The following is a 21,250-nucleotide window of genomic DNA, read 5'->3' on the forward strand; positions in this document are numbered from 1 at the left end:
GTTACTGTGGGCATTTCATGTTAATCTTGGTGGAGTATTGTATTGGAATATACAATTCAACGCCAGGAAGCGGAACAGTAACACAGGACGACTATCGGTACATAAGTAAAGGACAATTCCATATTGTGTGGATTGGTGCCGGTAATAGGACTTGCTTCATTTATACTGATATTGGAGAAAGGACACACTTCTGTTGGAGAAAACAGTAAGTTGGTGTACTCTGGTTTCATAATGACTCCTGGCAGAAATAGGAAGAAGTCGGCGAAGGCTTCTGGTGACGGCCGCAAAGGTGTTAATTCAAGTAATTCTACTTTGGTGGGTGAAGATAACGTAGATTCGGATCCTAATAGAATTATGCATGAGGATTACAAGCGTGGCCAAACCGTGATATCGGACAGGAGAACTAGAGGAACCTCCGCAGTTATTGAAAACATGAAGCAAGAGTTTGACTTCCATGTCAAAGAGGTATTGCGACAGTGCAGATGTTTGAATGACCTGCTAGAGTCGCGGGACGATCGGGAATATGTTTTAAAAACATATTTAGATATGCAGAAGAAGTTTGCTCTACTGCAAGATTTTTGGAGTGATCTTGAGCCTCGTCTTAGGCCAGAGGAATCGAATGCAATTTCTTGTTCATTCAAGGATATACAAGGTCGTGTAGAAGAGACTGGCTACGAAGCAAAGGATTATCTGGACGAATACAACGGCGAAGTGAAGGCTAAGTTCTCTGAGCCCACTCCAAGACGGAATAGGTTCGCTGTATTAGAAGATTCGAACTCTCCCGAAAGAGAGACTGCTCTGCTGGTTGAACAAATGAAACGGGACAACGAGCAGAAGATGAAGGACCTATCGGCTCAGAATCAACGAGACAACGAGCAGAAGATGAAAGACCTATCGGCTCAGAATCAACGAGACTTGCAAAGGCTAATTGATAGAGGGCGGAAGTCGACACCGAGTAGTGTACTGGATAACACCGAAAATGTAATGGATAGAGCACCTAATAACGATGGTGCTCATGGGATATATCATGGTAATGCAAACCTGGATCAGGTTTTGAAGGAATTGGCTGTTTCGAATGCCATGTTGGCGCGATCGTGTGGTCTACCAGAAATTAAGGTTGGTGTTTTTGATGGCAATATTCTTGAATATTTAGCCTGGGAAACTTCGTTTGATGCATTGATTCAGTCGAAGACATGCAATGTGCATGAGCTCTTGAACTATCTAGAGTCACATCTATCTGGTGAGCCTAAGGAAATGATAAAAGGTTTACTGCTCTTGCAGAGTAGAGATGCCTATGAAAAGGCACGTAAGAGATTGAAAAATAGATACGGCAACGACAATGTAGTTGGGAATGCATTTTTGAATCGACTATCTTCTTGGCCAAAAATCAATGTCAAAGATGGGATTGGTCTGAGAAAATTTGCAGATTTTTTGGATCAAATCGCAGCAGCTGAGCAGAAAATACCTGCTCTTGGTGTTTTGAACTATGCTATTGAAAGTAATAAAATCATTGGAAAACTACCGCAATTTCTGAGAGGTAAATGGCGGGATGAAGTTTACAAATGGCGAAGTAAATATGGTGAGGCGTCATATCCACCATTGAAAGAAGTGGCAGGATTTGTCGATGTCTGTGCCGAAAAGATGAATATTCCAGAATTGGATGATCTGGATTCGCCAAATGACAAAGGAAAAATTGGCACTCCTGAAGTAGTGAGCAATAGAGACTCTTACAAGGGAAAATTTAAGGTCACATCGTTCTCGACAGAATGTCAGGACGACACGAGTGTTACAAGGACAAAGTGTTACTTTTGTGAAGAACCACATCACATTGATGATTGTGAAGGCTTTGGAAAGCTATCCCATATCGACAAACGGGAATTTATCATGAAACGAGGACTATGTTTTGGTTGTGGCTCATCGCAAGACCACATGGCCAAGGACTGTACAGCAAGAATAACTTGCAGGATATGCAAAAGGAGGCATTTGACATCTCTGCATGTTAAACCTGATGAGGTGGACTCGAAATGTACGCAAGTGTGCTCCAAGGAAGGACAGAAGGAAGGTAAGCAAAATTCTATGATCGTTCCGGTATATGTGAGTACTGCTGCCAATCCTTCCAAGAAGGTCAAATGTTATTGTGCACTAGATGGTCAAAGTAATCGGACTTTCATCATTGATGATCTAAAGGAAACCTTAGGACTGGAATCTGTCAATACTAAGTTACAGATGTCCACATTGTATAAATCTGATGCAGTTATTAACTCAAGCAGGATCACTGGAATAAAAGTCTCAAGTATCGATGAAACCTCTTCTGTCACTATTCCTCAAGTGTACACAAGAGCAAAAATTCCAATTAAAATTTCACAAATCCCTAAACCTCAGGTTGCAAGAGAGTGGGCTCATCTTCGGAGCATTGCGGATAAAATTATGCCCTATGACCCATCTATGAAAGTTGGAATAATAATTGGCACTGATGTTCCTAACGCCTTACGTCCTCGTGAGGTTGTAGCCGGTGATGATGAGGATCCGTATGGTCAACTATCTATGTTTGGTTGGGGAATCGTTGGTAATGTTTGTATGGACTTGAAGGGTGAATCATCTAGTGTGGTATCGCATCATACTATTGTGACAGATGCACAGATGGAAGATGGCTTCGAAACTTCAGAAGTTGTTGCTGAAGGGAATACCGCCTTTGTATACATGACAAAGACGAAGGAAATTATGTGTCCACAGAATATCAATCATTTGCTAGAAATGGATTTCATCGAACATAGGAATTTGGAAGCTTCTTTGTCGGTTGAGGACAAGCGTTTTATGGACATCCTCTCAAACGGTGTTTCAAGGAGAGAGGACGGGCATTACGAATTCCCTCTGCCATTGAAATACGACAATGTTAGAGTGCCAAACAACAGGCCTTTGGCGGAGAAAAGAGCAGAGCAGGTCAAACGACGATTGGGTAAAAACCAGAATCTTCATGAGGAGTATAAGGATCAAATGAATCTGACAATTGAAAAGTACGCGGAAAAGGTTCCAGAAAACATACTTGATTTAAAGAATGGTCGTATCAACTACATACCTCATTCTCCTGTATTTCATAACAAGAAAGGAAGTCTTCGTATTGTAAATGATATGAGCGCCAAGTACGGTGGTCTGTGCATCAATGACGTACTATTGAGCGGACCGAATTTGATGGACAATATGACGGGAATCTTGTTGAGATTTAGAAAAAACGAAGTAGCCATCATGGCGGACATTGAGAAAATGTTTTTTCAATTTTATGTCAATGAAAAGGATCGTGATATGCTGAGATTTCTGTGGTGGAAAGATGGAGATCTTTCAAAGGAACTTTTAGAGTATCGTATGAAGGTATTTCCCTTTGGAAGTGTCTCATCGCCAGGCGCGGCCATGTATGGCATGAAGTTGGCCGCTGATGATGGAGAGCAAGAGTTCGGCTGCAAGGCTGCAGAATTTGTTCGATCCAATTTCTACGTTGATGATGGATTAACCTCGGTAGAGACTGTGGACGAAGCTGTTGAATTGGTGAAAAACAGCGTGGGTATATGTGGAAAGGCTGGATTGAGACTGCATAAATTTGTGTCGAACAAAATGCAAGTATTGGAATCGATTGATAAATCGGAAAGGGCGAAGGGATTACAGGACATTGACCTCGATACTATGTCGTCGTTAACAGAGAGGTCTTTGGGAATTTTATGGAATCCATCATTGGATGTGTTTCGGTTCCACAGGGAATTGGTGGAGAAGCCAGTAACAAGACGAACGGTATTGAGTGTCGTATCATCTATCTTCGATCCGATGGGTTTTCTGGCCCCTGTTCTTCTGGTTGGAAAGGTATTATTGCAAGAATTGTGCAAAATGAAACTAGATTGGGACACTGCGCTACCAGAAAGTTATGCTCGTAGATGGGAAGATTGGTTAAATGATTTGAATAATTTGGATAAAATTCAAATCAAAAGATGTGTGAAACCTGATGAATTCGGTACTATTGAGGAAGTGGAGCTTCATCATTTTTCGGACGCTTGTGAGTATGGATACGGACAATGTTCATATCTCCGATTGGTTAGTGATAAAGGGAAAGTGCATTGCACTCTCATTATGTCAAAATCGAGAGTTGCACCCTTGAAGCAAGTGTCAATTCCTAGGATGGAACTGACTGCGGCTGTGGTATCCGCCAAGATGAGCAAATTTCTCAACACAGAGTTGCGGTATGAAAATTTGAAAGAGTATTTTTGGACTGACAGCAATGTTGTTTTGGGATATATAAATAACGTAGCGAGGCGATTTCATGTTTTCGTGGCAAACAGAGTTCAACTGATACATGATTTGACAGACTCTTCTGCATGGATGCATGTGGCAGGACATGATAATCCAAGTGACATTGCAAGCAGAGGTATGTCGCTGGAAAAACTTTTATCACTTTCGTTATGGTGGGATGGACCGCAATTCTTGTGGAAAGAGGGAAGATTTGAAATACCAAAGGACGCTCGTCCATCAGGCGAATCTGTGGATGACTTGGTAGATGTGGAAGTCAGGAAGACTGTGTCATTCTGTACAACTTCCAATGAAAATTCGGGATCTAAATCTTGGAATACGAACTTGAAACAGTTTTCGTCGTGGTTCAAGGCAAAACGGGCTGTTGCAAACTGCCTGCAATTCAAAGACAGATTGAAGGGTTTGCCAATAAACAGTTCTCTCACTGTTGAAAGGTTGTCAATGGCAGAAAGGATCATCTTGAAAGACTTACAGAGCGAATTCTTTCCGGATGAAATGGAACGTCTTGATCCTGCATCAAAGTCGAAGGGTTCTACTGTAAAGAAAGACAGTCCTTTGTACAAACTAGATCCATTTGTGGACTGTGATGGCTTGATAAGAGTTGGCGGAAGAATCCGTAATAGCTCTTTGTCTTCTGAAGTCAAGAATCCAATTTTGCTGCCTCGGAAATCTCATGTAACGGACTTGATCATTCGCCATTTTCATGGAAAGGTCAATCATATGGGACGTGGAATTACGCACAATGAGATACGTCAACATGGATATTGGATTATAGGTGGTGTGAGCGCTGTCTCTCAGCACATCCACCAATGCATAACTTGTCGGGAATTACGGAAACCATTATCGGCACAAAAGATGTGCGATCTACCAGAGTCGAGAATGGCTGAGCAAGGTCCATTCACATTTTGCTCGTGCGATTTCTTCGGGCCATTTGAAATCAAAGAAAGGCGATCCGTATTGAAAAGGTACGGAGTTATTTTCTCGTGTATGTCATCCAGAGCTATACACTTGGAGACGACAAACTCTATGGACTTGGATTCATTCATTAATGCACTGAGAAGATTTCTTGCAAGGAGAGGACCGATAAAATCACTGTTGAGTGATTGCGGAAGCAATATCATTGGGGGAAAGAATGCTTTCCAAAAGGCGATGGGTGAGATGAATCAGAAAAAGGTCAGAGATTATCTATTGTCTGAAAATTGTGATCTGATAGAATTCAACTTTCACGTGCCAAAAGCTAGTCATATGAATGGGAATGTCGAACGCCAAATTCTTACGGTGCGTCGTGTTTTGGAACCATTGCTTTGTCAAATAGGTTCACATTTGGATGATGAATCACTCAGAACCTTTTTCGCAGAAGTGGAAAATGTGGTAAATTCAAAACCACTAACTGTTATCAATTTGGGTGATGTCAATGCGCCAGAACCATTGACACCGAATCATCTGTTAACGATGAAACCAAAAATTTTGTTGTCACCTCCAGGGGAATTTGGCAAGCCAGATCTCTATGCAAGAAGGCGCTGGAGAAGAACACAATACGCTGTGAATCAATTTTGGTTCAGATGGAGAAGGGAGTTTTTACCTGGCATGCAACAACGCACTAAATGGAGCAAAGTTAGTCGAAATGTTCGCGTGGGAGATATTATTATCATTCATGATGATGACCTTCCGCGAAACTCTTGGAAATTGGGAATCGTACACTCGGTTTCGAGTTCGACAGATGGGCTGGTGCGAAAGGCCAAGATACGCATCGCCGACCGTACTATTGATCAGTACGGAAGAAGAATCAACGATGTGCAGTTTTTGGAGCGACCTATCCACAAATTGGTCGTGCTTCTCGCTGCAGAGGAAGTTACCGAGGATTCCACCGACGAGGAGCCACTAATGGACTAATGTTTTACTTAATTTGCAAAAAAGTTCTTTGTCATTTTATAACTTTTTTGGGGGGGTATGTTACTGTGGGCATTTCATGTTAATCTTGGGGGGTTCAATAATTTAGGAGCCATACTTGTACTCGCTAGATGGCGTATGCTTGACGATACTTCCTGGTCTGGTCTAAGGGAATATTCTGGATATAGCTGTGATAGGGTACAGTTTGTCAATAGTAATTGGCCCACCGGACGTTCCCTCACTGTATCTACCGATCTTGTTGGGACAATATCTTATTCGTGCTACTATCGTGTCTTATTATATTTGGATATAAGGAAATTCGATCAATTGGAACTTCAAGCAATATACTGTTTCTACCATACTTCAAGATCGCGTATATTTACATCGGGAAACTTATAGGACTTTGCGGCGCTGTAAGTTCAAGGGAAGACAGCTTACACAGAATCACATAGGCAGTTCAGCGACCGCAACATCAAGGGAGTGACACATTGAAAAGATCCGTTTTAACAGTTTAAATGACAAAAATATAGGTGTCTTTAACTCATTGGCAAGTTCTATTGAAATCATTAGGGCTAACTCATAATGCAACCTCAACCTTGAACCAAACCCAAACGTAAATTGAATTATTTTTTACTGAAATGAAATTGACCTCACCTGAAAAGGGATTATATTTGAACAATCACCATCGGCATTGTAACATAAACGAAATTGAGCAAACCTGGATAATTTGTCACTCAAATGAGCTGTCATTGTCACTCAGTTTAGTGTCTACCGTTCAATGGTTGTAACATTTGGACCCAATATCATCTTTTCAGCAATAAAGATTTATGCACCGATCTCTCTCACAACGTGGCTGTTATTGAAAAACTGGCAAAATGTTCCGGCGTTTCTATTGTCCCGGGAGACATTCAGACTTTACACGGTAACTTGTCGCAAACTTCTAGCGTACAAGAGGTGAAAGTATTCGTCAAAATTAAGGTGCTTGAAATGTTTTCATAACCTATTGGAAGGAACTCTATCAAACATATTTAAGCCAAGCAATGGGGACAAGTTATCGGCGAATGGGGGGGGGGGGGGGGACCAATAATATAAAAAAAACTGCTGGTTGGGTGAGACTATTCCCGGCTGATGTAGTTGTTTTCAGAAATCAACTGTGGAATGTTATGTATAGTGACAAATTGTCTTTGTGGGTTAGTGGTCACTGATAACTCTGCCTTAATGTGTATTGCAGATGTAAGTCGGCATGTGAAGTACTAGGCCATAATTGCATACATCCGATTGCAGAGGTTCTCAGCCCTTTCTTGGCCGTGGCCCATTTTCCGGTTTAAAAATGTGCTGTGGCCCACCTGATATCGTGGAGTCATAATCCTGTTTAATGTGTGGTCAATGGTCATGGACAGCGCCGATATGCTTCTCTAACTCAGGGGTTCTCAACCCGCGGCCCGCGGGCCGCATGCGGCCCGCAGACGTATATTTTGTGGCCCGCGACATCTTTCATTATAAACGCAATTACTAATGACACGGTATTGTTACAAATTAATTTAGATACTTAGCTCTTTTATCGCACAGTCTCTGTTTCGTTTGATTACTCATTCTTGAAGACAGTGGTTCTCAAACTGGGGGCTCGCGCCCTCTTTGGTGCGTGAAGCATCTGAAGGGGGCGCGAAGGTGCGGCCAACTGAAAAAAATTTCGCGCTGCGCGCAATTTATCCCTAATTCGCTGTTATTTCTCTGTGTATAGTCGGAATTTAATATTTGAGAATTCTCTGATCAACGGCTATAACCTTCCATGCCATAAAACTAGCCGTTTGTATTGCTAGCATTCTGGTTGTATTTTGTTATATGACGATAAGGGGGCACGAAATTTTTCCCTATCAAAAAGGGGGCGTGACTAAAAAATGTTTGAGAAACACTGCTTCAATGTGCTCTCGTTTCTTGATGTATGCTCGACTTCAGATTGTTATTGTTTTGAATCATTATTCTGCTGGACTCTGGTTCAAGAGAATCCCGCTACTTAGTAGGCCTACACTTTTAAAGAGTGTTTGACTCACTGCGAACGGTTGTTGAGATTGCCGACGACGTTACAGACGCATCGTTTAAAATTGCTTCGAATATCGCTAAACCCAAGAAATCTGATATAGAAGGTGTGATTGCAATAAAATCGTAACATACTTTGCGAATATTTGTTTCCGGAACTTAGCAGCAAGGACAACATCACCAGACAAATTTCGAAGATGCAATCGTCTGATTCAATCATGACCAGACGAGTAACATCAATATCAGTCAATCTTTTATCGCCTGTTCTGAAACACGTTGCCGCGTAGACTACTTTTACGCAGCCTTGGATGAATCAACCGACATTGTATAACTAATTATCTGCTTGAATTTTATCAGAGTGGACATATATGCAGAGAAATACTGGCTGGGCAAACGTGGGGAGGGGACCAGCGAAAAATATCAACTTGACAAAGCTGACTTCTGTAACTATTGGTACAGTGCCTTAGGCATGAACGGAAAGGAGAAATGCCCCCAAACACCAGACTTCTTCTCATATCACTCAGAGCTCAATGTGATAATGGTCTCTGTAACGCAAAAGTTATAGTAATTTTATACTTGCTCGCCCACGCATTGGAACAAAGAGTTCGGCTCTCTGGTGGAAGGATTTAAAGTTGCATATACCGACTTGACAACGAATGTAATGCACGCTCCATGAAGGGATTTACATGCGCCGCTAGAAGATACATATTCTCACAAGCAGCAGCTGCAAACTTACGAACGCTGTTCATTATTACTTTATAATGCATAGAAATGTACTAAATGCCGGTATACGACTGGTAAATCGGCTACAATAGCCTAAATTTAATAGTAGCCCATGAATGCAAGGTAACATAGTTCTGCGGCCCGCAGCGTCTTTTGCCGTTAAAATGCGGCCCGTTATACAAGGGAAGTTGAGAACCCCTGCTCTAACTGATGATATTTAAATCTCAATCTCCGGGGATATCAAATCGCGCGAATCGCGAAAAAAAATTCAAGTTGAATTAATATCCTCCAACAAACGACCAACGAAATAATGTTGGGTCCCTTCGAGTTCCCCCAATTGGGGGTGCGGGTGCGGCAGTTACGGCCCTGGTAGATCATAAGCTAAAACTCCCAAGAAGATTATTTTCGTCCGCTGCTCCAATCGCGTCGCGAAACACAATGATCAGATCCCCGCACTGTGTGATTGGGACTTCAGTTCCACTATTGTGGGGAATATTATAATCATTCTGGACCTGCATCGAACAATTCATTGGTGAATGGGGTACTACAGAGAAGTGAAGAAAGATTATTCAATATGCATGATGTACTTTGTTTGTCTTGTACCAAAACAGCTGAAGTTGCGATGTCAGAATATTCAATCCAATGATACAATCAATTCCTGTGACTCTTTCATTATGTACAATGATTTTCAGGCCGGACATTTTAAACCGACTTCAAAGATTAATGCGCTCCGATAAATCCTCAATCCATTAAGATTCGTTGCGGTGGTGCAGTATACCTCCGCCAGAATTTGCTAATAATTTGCAATTATTGCTATTTTTAGCTTACAATAATACGGCCTGCCGAAGTACAGTAAATCTGTACATCAATTTCACTTCATTGCGAGTTCATTACATGCCCCTTTCAACGGCAGACGACATATGACCCTGCCGGAATAATTGGTTACTTCAGCATTATCTTCCAGTTATTATAGGCTTGAAATTATTTTAGTTTCAGTTAGCCGTAGGTTGTCATAGCCAGTTGAAAAAGCCACCGTTTCTCCTTAACGTTTTCAAATTGTACGTGCTGACTTCATACGTGCCACTACGTCTAATCAGCGTCGGATGCAAAGCTTTATGTAGCCTACGTATAATTAGATAATACCAATATATTTTTAGCGAATAACATAAGAAATATAACTAAACTTACATTAATTCTGACATTTTCTAAATAGCTCTGTGGCCCACCTCAAAATGCTCTGTGGCCCACCAGTGGGCCATGGCTCACCCTTTGAGAACCCCTGGATTAGAGCATGTACCAAATGGCTGATTTTGAATGTTCAATGTTCATGCAATTACTCACTTACTAGGTAGCCTACGTCGTTACCATAGATAGCACTTTAATTTATTCTCGCAAATTTGAACCCTTTTATGGATATTTTATCAACTCCCGACCATTTCCAAAGTCACAACCTTAAAGTCACACTCAAGCATGAAAACTATGAGCCCAATATAGATTCAACGTCTTATCGAATACCATATGGTCATGACTACATAATCGGGTGTTGCCATTGTGTCCCGGTTGTGGCTATGTTCACAAGCTCAATCATCTGCTGGTGTTATGGTAATATAATAATTACTTCAGGGCAATGTTCCCTCTAATTTTTCAAGAGTCTGCGCAAACACGCCAACTCACTGCGCAGGCCCTCGGACAACAGTGGGCAACCACCCTCCAATAGGGGGATAAAATTAACTACTGGGGGGCTTCGCCCCCCAGACTCCCCTTTGGGCTCTAGGCTTTTTCCGGTACTTATCATCTATATTGGGTGCCCCATTGGTAGTAGCGTCCCTAAACGCGCGAAGCGCGAAAAAATTCTATAATTCATGATTGCATATCGGCCAATATGATCGGGAATTGCCTATATATTGCTATCAATAATGCTCACATAATCAGATTTACCGGTAGAGCTGATCCAGTGAGGTGTGTTGGAATAGATTGGCCCTCTAAATCAGTGTTTCCCAACCTTTTTCCACCCACGTACCACTTCGAGGTTTTATTCAGTGTTCGCGTACCACCTACACAAGTTACGCGCGCCGTAGGCGGTCAAAATTGTTTCCACAATTTATGACGTCATAATCACGTATTTGACCTATGTGGGTGTAATAGCTATGGCGATTTTTTTACCTAAAAAATGGAGGATTTTGACTTAAAAAACTTAATCTTGAGCAAATTTTGACCTCACGTATGCAAAGTAGGTGCTTTTGCACATGACGTTAAAATTGTACTAACTATATTCATTTCTGGATGGGAGAGTATGTCGTTACGAAGTAGTTTGGCCTGAAAAGGTGTTTTTGACTTGGAAACTGACAAATATTTACATGATACAACTTTATTTTAACGATATCTGGCCCTATGAATGGAGAAAGAACGTTCAACAACAGTAGTTGTTGGTTGACAGCACTGAAGTTGTGCGTACACTGCTGGTGACACACCGTGCTGCTTCATTATGACAATGCTGTCTACATCACAATTTTTCATCATGCACTTCTTGACATAAGGATTATGTAATGCCCAAGCAGTCCTGCTTCACTTAGGATATTGCGGTACGTTGACCATAACACCATGTCAATTGTCAACCTATTTGTTTCGTTTGGCCGTTTATGATTCACGACGAGCAGACAATGGACCGTCCATAACGGTAGGCCTATAAAGTAGGCTACAAGCTGTAAAATATCAAATGATATGTTCACCGACAGTGCAAAATCTACGATACAAACGAAATGGAGGAGTCAAAAATATTTTGGCTGTGTAAACATTTCAACAAAATGTTGACATATTTTGACATGTCAAAAAAATCTCCACAACTAATAACAAATTTTTTAAGCATTATCAGCCAGGGTTGATGGGATGCATGGAATTGTCTCTTTACCATTAGTCAAAAAACTTCCAAAAATTCAAAATCAACCCCACTTGAACTAACTCCCTTCGGTCGAAAAAAACAGAATCTACTCGCGTACCACCTGGAAGTAGTGGTACGCGTACCACAGGTTGGGAATCACTGCTCTAAATAATAAGAAAACATCTTCGGGCGTACCCGTTGATATAATGACTTCGTTACATGATGCTATTTCCTGACCCCCTATCTGCTATGTCAACAGATATTGAAATCGCCAAAACGTCCTAAAGTAAAAGACGTACACGATTTCAAATTGGTATTTCTTAACTGGAAAATAATGTTCCCTCGATATGGCATTTGTCTTGTTGTCGGACTCGGATCGTCAGGACAGGAACATTCGCCGCCAGCCATTTCGGCGCCTATGGACATGGACAATTACACAGACATTTGTATTAATTGTACATATCGAAGTTTTTGGTCAGCACAGGGCCAGTCTTTTTCGACCAAGGTTTTTTGGCTGCTGATCGTTCTGGCGCATTTCTTGGAGTCGCATGTTACATAGCCTTTAACTTCATATGTCTTGGCGCGTCATGGTGCGGTAATGGCCGACGCCCAACTGCCAATTTTTATAAATAATGCGTAATTTTTGTTTGCAAAGGGTACCGAATAATCAGATATCTGACAATAATAAAACGCGCGTAGCGCGATAAAAAATTCCTGAAAAATTCCAAAAAATACACCATGATTTATGTTAGTTCTCGAAATAATTTTGGACCCCCGTCGAGCTCGGCCCCTCCAATTGGGTGGTTTGGGGTGCGAAAGTTACGGTCCTGAGTAAATCTTACGCAACGTTCATGCCACGCGGAGAAGACTATTCGTTAGTTTCTCGCAGATTAACTTCGAGCTAGCCCATTGCTATTTATAACTTTGTTAAACCATGTTATTTCGCCATTCCCAGAAAATAATGCGCTATTGAAATGATATCAGTATCACTCACGCGTACGAGGCCATACTAAAAAATATCTTCCGTGAGTCCCACGTGATTGTGAATTCTCATTTCTTCACGGAGCGCAATAGTTACCTTTGCGGGGCGCACTTGTACCGCGGTTCCAGACTTCAGTGATAACACTATTTGGCCCTGGCAATGTTCTATCTTAATTTTCACGAATCTGCGCGCCTGCATGATCCATTGGACAACAGTGCGCAACAACTATAAAAAAAAAATCATTTCTAATTTCTTGTGCGCAGCGTAGATTTTCTGTGCGCAGAGACCGTTTCAGCACTGCGCATTTGCGCACGTGCGCAGCTTAGAGGGAACATTGCTTCAGGGTCTGATTAACGTTGACGAACAATACCAGTCTCTTGCCGAAAAAATAATGTTCTTGGAGAACAAAATATCGGAAATCAACTTGGGGAAAATCAAGGGTGTGAACGCGAAGAATAAAGCGGAAGCCAAAGTAAGTAAATTGAAATATATAATAAAATGGAAATAGCATTTGTTTTTGCTGCATCACTATTCAGCATTGATGTTACAAGCCCGGAGTGTGATCATGTCGATTGAGATTGCATCTGACTGCCACTAATGAGCCCGCTAATGAGCCCACACCGCTTCGAAAATCAAACCAGCTATTGCAGTAATTTTCAAGTGGAAGGATAGGGATGCAGAAAAAAGCATTAAATCTGTATTATTTATTGATAAAATAATACTCACGTTACTTCTTACTTGTAAAAACAGACTTTCACTACTAGACTCGAATCATTACATTTCATACTAGACTCTTGACTCGGATTCGAGTAGTCATATGGTTGCACTCAGCCGTACAGACAAGTAGTAACAAGAGAGAAAGATGGGAGCGTCGTGGATGAGGTTTGTGGGGTGCGTCAGCTCGAAAAGCTACGAGCATCAGTTACCGTCGTTACCGATGTCAACAATTTGATGGCAGAGTAGGAAAAGTTGAAGTGATATATCCAAATATCAGTCCTTGTAACTGATGTTCCCAGATATCTGATTCCGCCGGTTCGCACCGGTTCTAAAGAGCCAAGTCAAAACTGATGACCTTCAGTGACTTTTTGGAGCAGAAACGGCTGCAAAGTTTAACTTTTGTGATAGAGCTGGCCGACATAAAATTTGAATCCTATCACGGGATGTAAAATCCATATCGAGCCATCTGTGCTGCGATGCATGTTATAAGAGCCATAAGATATTGAAGTTTTCGATTTGGCAAACCCCACTTGGACAGCCATAACTTGGGTGCAGTCTTTTTTATGTTTGAGACTTGGGTCGCGAAATCCCACTAAATCTCAGATTTGGGTCGTGGTCTAAAAAGTTTCAGAATCACAGCAAGGCTATTGAACTGATATGAACTGTCAAGTTCGAGTGACCTAATGAGCCGAACACCCGGTATTGTGACTTTTTATGTTCTTCTCATCCACTCGCGAGCCAGTAAATTGGAAATTTGGAAAAATTGAACATAAGTTGGAGAACCGTATAACAAGGTGGTGAACTCTCATGTGCCCGCTCTCCTTGATAGTTTTGAAGCTTATTTCCCATGACATCATGCAAGCAGACGCATTAAAACAACGATTGGGTTTTGCACCCTTCGATGAAAAATTGTTAAGTCATTTCATTTTCGTTTTGCTTAATAATTTTAGTTTGGTTTGTCTGGATGAATTTATGTTGCAAAAATAAATAGTGGGAGCTTAAAAAGGTTGCAAAGCACTGGTTTAGTACATAAAAAAGTTTGCAAGCGATTTTAATTATCTTCAGCGTGATCTTCATTCCCCGCAAGATTAAGATGACCAAAATCACTGGTAAACGTGTTTTATGTACTAAAGCCATTATTTGGAAGGGTGGGACCGAAGTTTCCTGACAATTTTAAAATCTGAACACCCCTAAAGGACACAAAGTAGCCGCAACATACGTGAGAACGTTGGAAACTGATAGGGTTATCCAGGGCGAGAGTAACGGCAAAGACACTTCCGTCGTCAACAAAATGACTGGAAGTTATCAGAAAGGGAAAAAACCTTCCAAATCCACCCAGGGCAACTTCCCCGGAAAGACTGAAATCCTGCAGCCGCTGTTTCATCGATCACCAGAGAAAAGACTATCAACATCGACGTGCAGATGTCAGAAATGTGGTCGTAAGGGTCATATCAAACCTGTGTGCATATCCACCAAACCTAGTATCACGCAACAGGTCAGATCCGTCAATTTCTGCTCGGTGCCTCTCCTCTCCTTCGACATCGATCAACTGTATCGACGCGTAGGAAACCAGCTCTGGATCAACTCCAGCATCAACGGCATTCCGTTGCCGACACAGAGGGACACTGGTGCACCCTCCGCCATGGTGGGATTGACTGGGTACAGAACTTTGGGCTCTTCGAAACTCTCAGCATACCATTGCTCTCCAAAACTCTCAGCATACCATTGCTCTTTCGTAGCGTACGGTGACAAGCCAATGAAAGTGAAAGGTGTTTGCACTGTAACCGTGCAGGTGGGTTCCGAAGTTCGAGTTGGCTTAAAATTGGTAGTTCTCGACGAACATCGTGGGCAGAACATTTTTGGTCCTGATTGGAGCGATGCTTTCTCCATGACCGCTAAGGGAACGTCTGCTTTGGATGCAATTTCCTAGCAGATGGTCAAATCGCAATCGTGTAACACTATTAACATTTGTGATTCGAACGACAAATTGGTATCTTTTCAGTCCAAATTTCCCTCCGTTTTCTCTAATGTATTAGGACGATGCACCAAGACAAAGGTGACGATTCACTTGAAACCTAATGCCAAGCGCGTATTTAACAAGCCACGTCCTTTGCCTTTCGCAAGGCAAATCGCTGTTCAAACCGAATTGGACAGATTAGTCAATCAAGGTATTCTCGAATCATAGTGTCCTATGTGGTGTCGACACAGGCAAATCTCACGCCTCAGTGAAATTGTATCACGTCACAATTTCCATTTGGCTACAGGCAATTTGACGGTCATTTTTGACCGGCTTGCCGAGCATTAAATTTGGTAAAACGGGTATCAATCGAAAGTTGACTCTCCAATGTTTACGAAAATATAAATTTTATTTCGCTCGTGGCCCTGGAACTCGCACAATCAGCCTCGAATTTTTCATTGTTATGGAGAGTGGCATTGGGACGCAACAATGCTGTCTGGCGAAACGAGAGAGTAGCTCAGGACGTAACAATGCTGTCTGGCGAAACGGGAGAGTAGCTCAAGAGAAAAAGAGCCAGACACCATTGTTACGTCCCAAAGATAGATCAACATCCCCTGCCCTCTTTAGATGAAATTCTTCACAAGTTACAGGGTGGTTGTATTTTTACGAAAATTGATCTTGCCGATAGTTTTATCGATGACATTATCGTTACTGGCATTGATGAACGCGATCATTTTCGCAACTTATCGCTACTCTTTGAGCGCCTCACCAAATACGGTTTCACAGTCAACTTCGCTAAATGTGAATTTTTTAAAAGTAGTATCGAGTATCTTGGTCACATAATTGACAAGGACGGCAAACGCCCGTCTAACAAATCCGATGAAGCAATCAAACAGTTGCCGAAACCTCAGGATGTTCGCCAGCTACAGGCATTCCTGGGCAAACTCAATTATTATCGCGCGTTTATTCCTAAGTTCACGAATAAAGCCGATGCCTTGTACCGTCTTCTTCAAAAAGACACGGAATTCATTTATAATACGGATTGTCACGCAGCTTTTCGCATTCTCGAAAGCGGCGTAATCGACGCTACGCAGTTAGCTCATTATGATGTTAACAATCATCTCATTTTGTCAACGGATGCTTCTCAATTCGGAATCGGTGCTGTCCTCTCAATCGAGCACAATGGCGAAGAGAGACCGAGACCACATAGCATGGTAAAAGAGAAATTGACCGAGAATCGAATTCATCGTGAAGTCACATTTTACACAACTATCGTCTACGGGTAATTTCATATTTTGAAATTGAGGATGCAAGTGGTGCAGTGTGTAAATCGCCTGCGCTGCGACACCAATGGTGCGGGCTAGTTTCTATGTGTTTAGGCTATCTGGGCTCCTCATCGCTGACCCCGCAATACTAACAGTGTATTGCAAAGGCCCAGAAACGCAGTAAGCCACGCTGCATAGAGTCGGCATCCGAGATCTGAGGTTGAATGCATGGAAGAGTGAGATAAAGAGTGAAGAGTATTTAACGCAAAATCTTTCATTTTGATCTTTAAACATTACGCAATTTCTCAACTTTTTGATATTATCATTAATATCATGATGTAATACCTATCCCAACATGTAACATATCCGAAGAAGAGGGCACGCCGTTACATTTTGAGTATCCTAATTGTCGATTGAAACTGACCGAAAATCGAATCTGACGAAAAGTCGTATTTGACGCAAAGTCGCGCATTTTGATCTTAAAAAAGTACCCAATTTCTCAACTTTTTGATATTATCAATCTAATAGTGATGTAACACTTATCCCAACATATAACATATCCGAAGAAGAGGGCACGCCGTTACATTTTGAGTATCCTAATTGTCGATTGAAACTGACCGAAAATCGAATTTGACGAAAAGTCGTATTTGACGCAAAGTCGCGCATTTTGATCTTAAAAAAGTACGCAATTTCTAAACTTTTTGATATTATCAATCTAATAGTGATGTAACACTTATCCCAACATAAAACATATCCGAAGAAGAGGGCACGCCGTTACATTTTTGGTGTCCTAATTGTCGATTGAAACTGACCGAAAATCGAATTGGACGAAAAGTCGTATATGACGCAAAATAGTGCGTTTTGATCTTAAAAATGTACGTAATTTTTCAACTTTTTGATATTATCAATAATATCATGATATAATACTTATCTCAATATACAGCATATTCGAAGCAGAAGCAAGGCCGTTATATTTTTAAGTTCCAATTGTTTATTGAATAATTAACCTAATGTTACATTACAGTATAGGCGTATACACTAACACGATGATGACGTAAATTGCTATATTCGTTAGCAATTGTATTCTGATGTGCGCAAGACACACAGTGTGCAATTCGATGCAAGTTACTTACAGGAAGATGTTGCAATTACCTATTACGGTCTTTTTAATCAAACATCTTGAGCCAATATAGTGACAGATGTAGCAGTGTTGGATCGGCCGTATATCATTAAATGTTAATATTATTATTATTTTCTGTTCGATACCACGTAAACATCATTTTCGGAGGCCACTCGACGCCGTAAGAAACAGTGATGCATGGGGGAGGAGCACAAATCAACCTCCGATGCTTCGGGTACAGGCGAGAATCGAAATAGATTCGCCTGCGTAGATGACGTGCTGCTTAAAATTTAGATGCCATAAGTACTACTTGGCGGTTGTAAAATGAACCACTCTTACAAGTTTAGATGACATATTGTATTGATAATTACCGCTTGCGCCATTTATCGATCAAAATCGTGTGTTTCAGTTCGTTTCCACGTCAAACCAGTCGCGAAATTGTTTTTCCGGTAATAATATTTCATTTTAGTGCAAGTGAATCATTGCGATAACAATGACGCAGCGAATTAGGTAATATGACGTAAGCATTTTCTGCCAAAATCACAGTGGTGCTCATGGCTTATCAATATGACATTCGCTATAAACCGACTAATCAGCACGGAAACGCCGACGTTTTATCTCGCCTACCAAAGGGTCCAGACCTTGAGTTTGACGAACTGGAAATTCGTGAAAACGCGGAGATCGTTCACGCTATTAATATAGTGTGGGCTTGCCGTTAACTCGCAATGAAATTCGCGACGCGACGCTGCAAGACAAAACCATGAAACTAGTAAAATTATCTGTCACTCATGGTAATTGGAATCCAAAGACGCATATTGATGATTGTTCTTGGTTTTCGACTCGCTAACATTCGCTTTCTCTGCACGAAGACATAGTCATGCTCAGAGGTGGTCAGTAACGAAGTACTTCTACTTTTTCGAAGTACTCAAGTAGTTTTGCTCTAGTTGTACTACTTACTCAAGTAGATCTGATTTTCACTACTTCTACTTCTACTTCACAAAATGCAGTGACTTACTTACTTACTTACTTTTCGCTATTTACAGTTTGTCAAGTAGAAGTATTATGCTACGGTAAGGTCGACTACATTGCAACAACGACGGATTGCTGGTCAGCAAGACGTCGAAGCTATATAGGAGTTACTGCTCACTGGATAGAAGATTCCAACCTAGAGAGACAGAGTGTCGCATTAACGTGTCAGCGCTTGAAAGGCTCACACACCTATGATACGCTTGCAAGCGCCATTGACGATGTTCATTCTGCATATGGCATACGTGATAAAATTGTGAAAACAACAACTGACAATGGCTCCAATTTTTTAAAGGCTTTTTCTGTGTTTGGAAAGAATGATGATAACAACGACGGCAACAGTGATGGCAGTGATGACGAGGAGAATGCAGTGGAATTTGCCAATGCTACAGAATTACTTGATGAACAACCAAGTTTGGAGTACAAACTACCACCACATCAACGTTGCGCTTGTCACATTCTACATTTGATTGCTAAAAAAGATGCACTGGATGCTGGTGTGAAGGATGAAAAATTCAAAAAGCTCAATCGCTCTACTTTTGGAAAACTATCTGCGGTGTGGAATAAAGTAGGCCGTTCTACGTCGGCTGCCGAGATTGTGGATGCTGAATGTGGTATTCAATTCCTTCGGCCAATCTGTACAAGATGGAATTCGATGTATCTAGCCGTGGAAAGAATTGTAGTAATATTGACCAGAAACAGAGGGGAAGCAGCACTGAGGAAGGTTTTCAATTCCTTCGAAGTGCCAATGCTGACTGCCGTAGAGCAGGATTTTGTCAAAGATTACTGTGCTGTGATGAAACCGGTTGCCAAGGCCATTGATATACTACAATCGGAGAAGAATGCTTATATGGGTTGGCTTCTTCCAACACTCCAGCAGTTGCTATGTAAGCTTGAAAGAGCACAGGATTCATCTTCTCATTGTAAAACATTGGCAAATGCCATTATTACTGGCATAAAAGTCAGATTTGCTACAATGATCGAAGATGAACAGTTGATAAGCGCAGCTATTTTGCTGCCAAAATTCAAAACTAACTGGACGTTAGACGACACTACAATCCAAAAAGGTCTCGTATAGGGGAGATGTGGTACCGATGGATCAAAAATTGCAAAATGATCTCTGGCCCTCAAATCTTCAGCCGAGAATAGCGGATCTTTTGCTGTCTCAACACTTTGATACAAGCTCTAACTATCGCGGACATTTACAATAATATCCGCCTTTTCAAAAAATATTTATGAACGTTTAAAATTTGTTGCTCGAACGTGTCATCGGTCCCCACCCGGTGGGTCCAAAGGCACACGACCATGGGACCTATGAGACATACGCTCATAAACTCAAATTTGTTAACTTCTTTTGTTTTGTACTATAAGCTAAGCTACAGCAAGCCAATGAAGAATGTTTCGTCGCGACCTTCAATAATAAAATAGATTATATCAACCCAAATGTTGGCATAAAATCATGTTTGGATTTGCGCCTAAACTTACAAAATTAATGCCACATATATATTACCCACAAATCGACATTTTGACTTTCAAATACCTCGTAACATCGATAAAACACCACATGTAACTATGATTTACAGCCTATATATATGCAGGCGAGTTTCTGTCGTTAAGTGATTAGTTGACCCATCTATTTTGCTTGATTTGGCTATGGTACCATAGGTCCCCCACCCCATAAATATTGTAATTGACTTAAAAATAGTCCACTCGAGGATGGTATTGATTCAAAACATATGTGGCATTATATACCCTGATACAAGCCCTATACTTCACATCAAAAATTATGGCGGGTTTGTTAGTGTGAAAGGTGATATGGAAAAATGTAAATGTCGATCCAAATTTACTTTACACTCCCTAAAACGTAAATCATTCGTCACGGACCCCATAACTCACGCACGTCGAATTTTTTTGCATGTGAGGAAAGATTCTGTCAGCATGTAATTGTAGACGAATTCACGGAGTGCAATCATGGAATTATCATGGAAAATTTTTCAACTATTTTCGGTCCCAGTGATCCATCGGTACCACATCTCCCCTACTTGAAAAAAAAGCTTTTGCAAGAAGAGAGTAAGCCATCCGAGTCAACCTCCGAAGAGGATGAGGAGGAGGATTTTTTTCTGCGATGGAGAAATCCAGCCGCTCTGCTTCTAAGACACATACTGAATTGGAGACATACTTGTCCTCCAAATCTCGGGATATTGATGTGTTGAAGACATTGCCTGCCATGAAAAAGCTATTTCTAAGACTGAATACAGGTTTGCCGGCATCTGCTGCATGTGAGAGACTTTTTAGCTCGGCGGGACTTATTTTCACCCCGTAGCGAGCAAACATTGGTTCCAAAAATTTTGAGAACCAGCTACTC

General features: G+C 41.3%; 2 protein-coding genes across 3 annotated transcripts in view; both read left to right on the plus strand.

Annotated features, from left to right (window-relative positions):
• The window catches only part of LOC145448068 (valine--tRNA ligase-like), a 39,574-nt gene extending 25,719 nt beyond the window's left edge, over positions 1-13,855 (plus strand). Inside the window, exons 20-22 of one of the 2 annotated variants that reach the window (XM_080326394.1) lie at positions 6,996-7,158; positions 13,144-13,272; positions 13,701-13,855. In XM_080326394.1, coding sequence (XP_080182520.1) covers positions 6,996-7,158; positions 13,144-13,272; positions 13,701-13,763 — 355 coding nt within the window. In that variant the 3' untranslated portion in view covers positions 13,764-13,855. Of the gene's footprint in view, positions 1-6,995; positions 7,159-13,143; positions 13,273-13,700 lie in introns of those variants that run through there. The other variant, XM_080326395.1, reaches the window with a different exon arrangement.
• On the plus strand, positions 33-6,572 carry LOC145448066 (uncharacterized). Its single transcript, XM_080326391.1, has 2 exons — positions 33-2,062; positions 2,753-6,572. Exons 1-2 carry the CDS (start codon positions 232-234, stop codon positions 6,181-6,183), a joined length of 5,262 nt encoding a protein of 1,753 aa, XP_080182517.1. The 5' UTR covers positions 33-231; the 3' UTR covers positions 6,184-6,572.
• Positions 13,856-21,250: the final 7,395 nt, after the last annotated feature.

Source organism: Botryllus schlosseri, chromosome 10, assembly GCF_051294905.1.
Source record: "Botryllus schlosseri isolate E-star chromosome 10, Bs_hap1, whole genome shotgun sequence".
NCBI lineage: Eukaryota > Metazoa > Chordata > Ascidiacea > Stolidobranchia > Styelidae > Botryllus > Botryllus schlosseri.

Coding starts and splice junctions, on each gene's coding strand:
- LOC145448066 (XM_080326391.1), top strand. CDS start 232: ATGACTCCTGGCAGAAATAGGAAGAAGTCGGCGAAGGCTTCTGGTGAC. Junction 2,063..2,752: donor CAAGGAAGGACAGAAGGAAG/GTAAGCAAAATT, acceptor ATCATTTGCTAG/AAATGGATTTCATCGAACAT.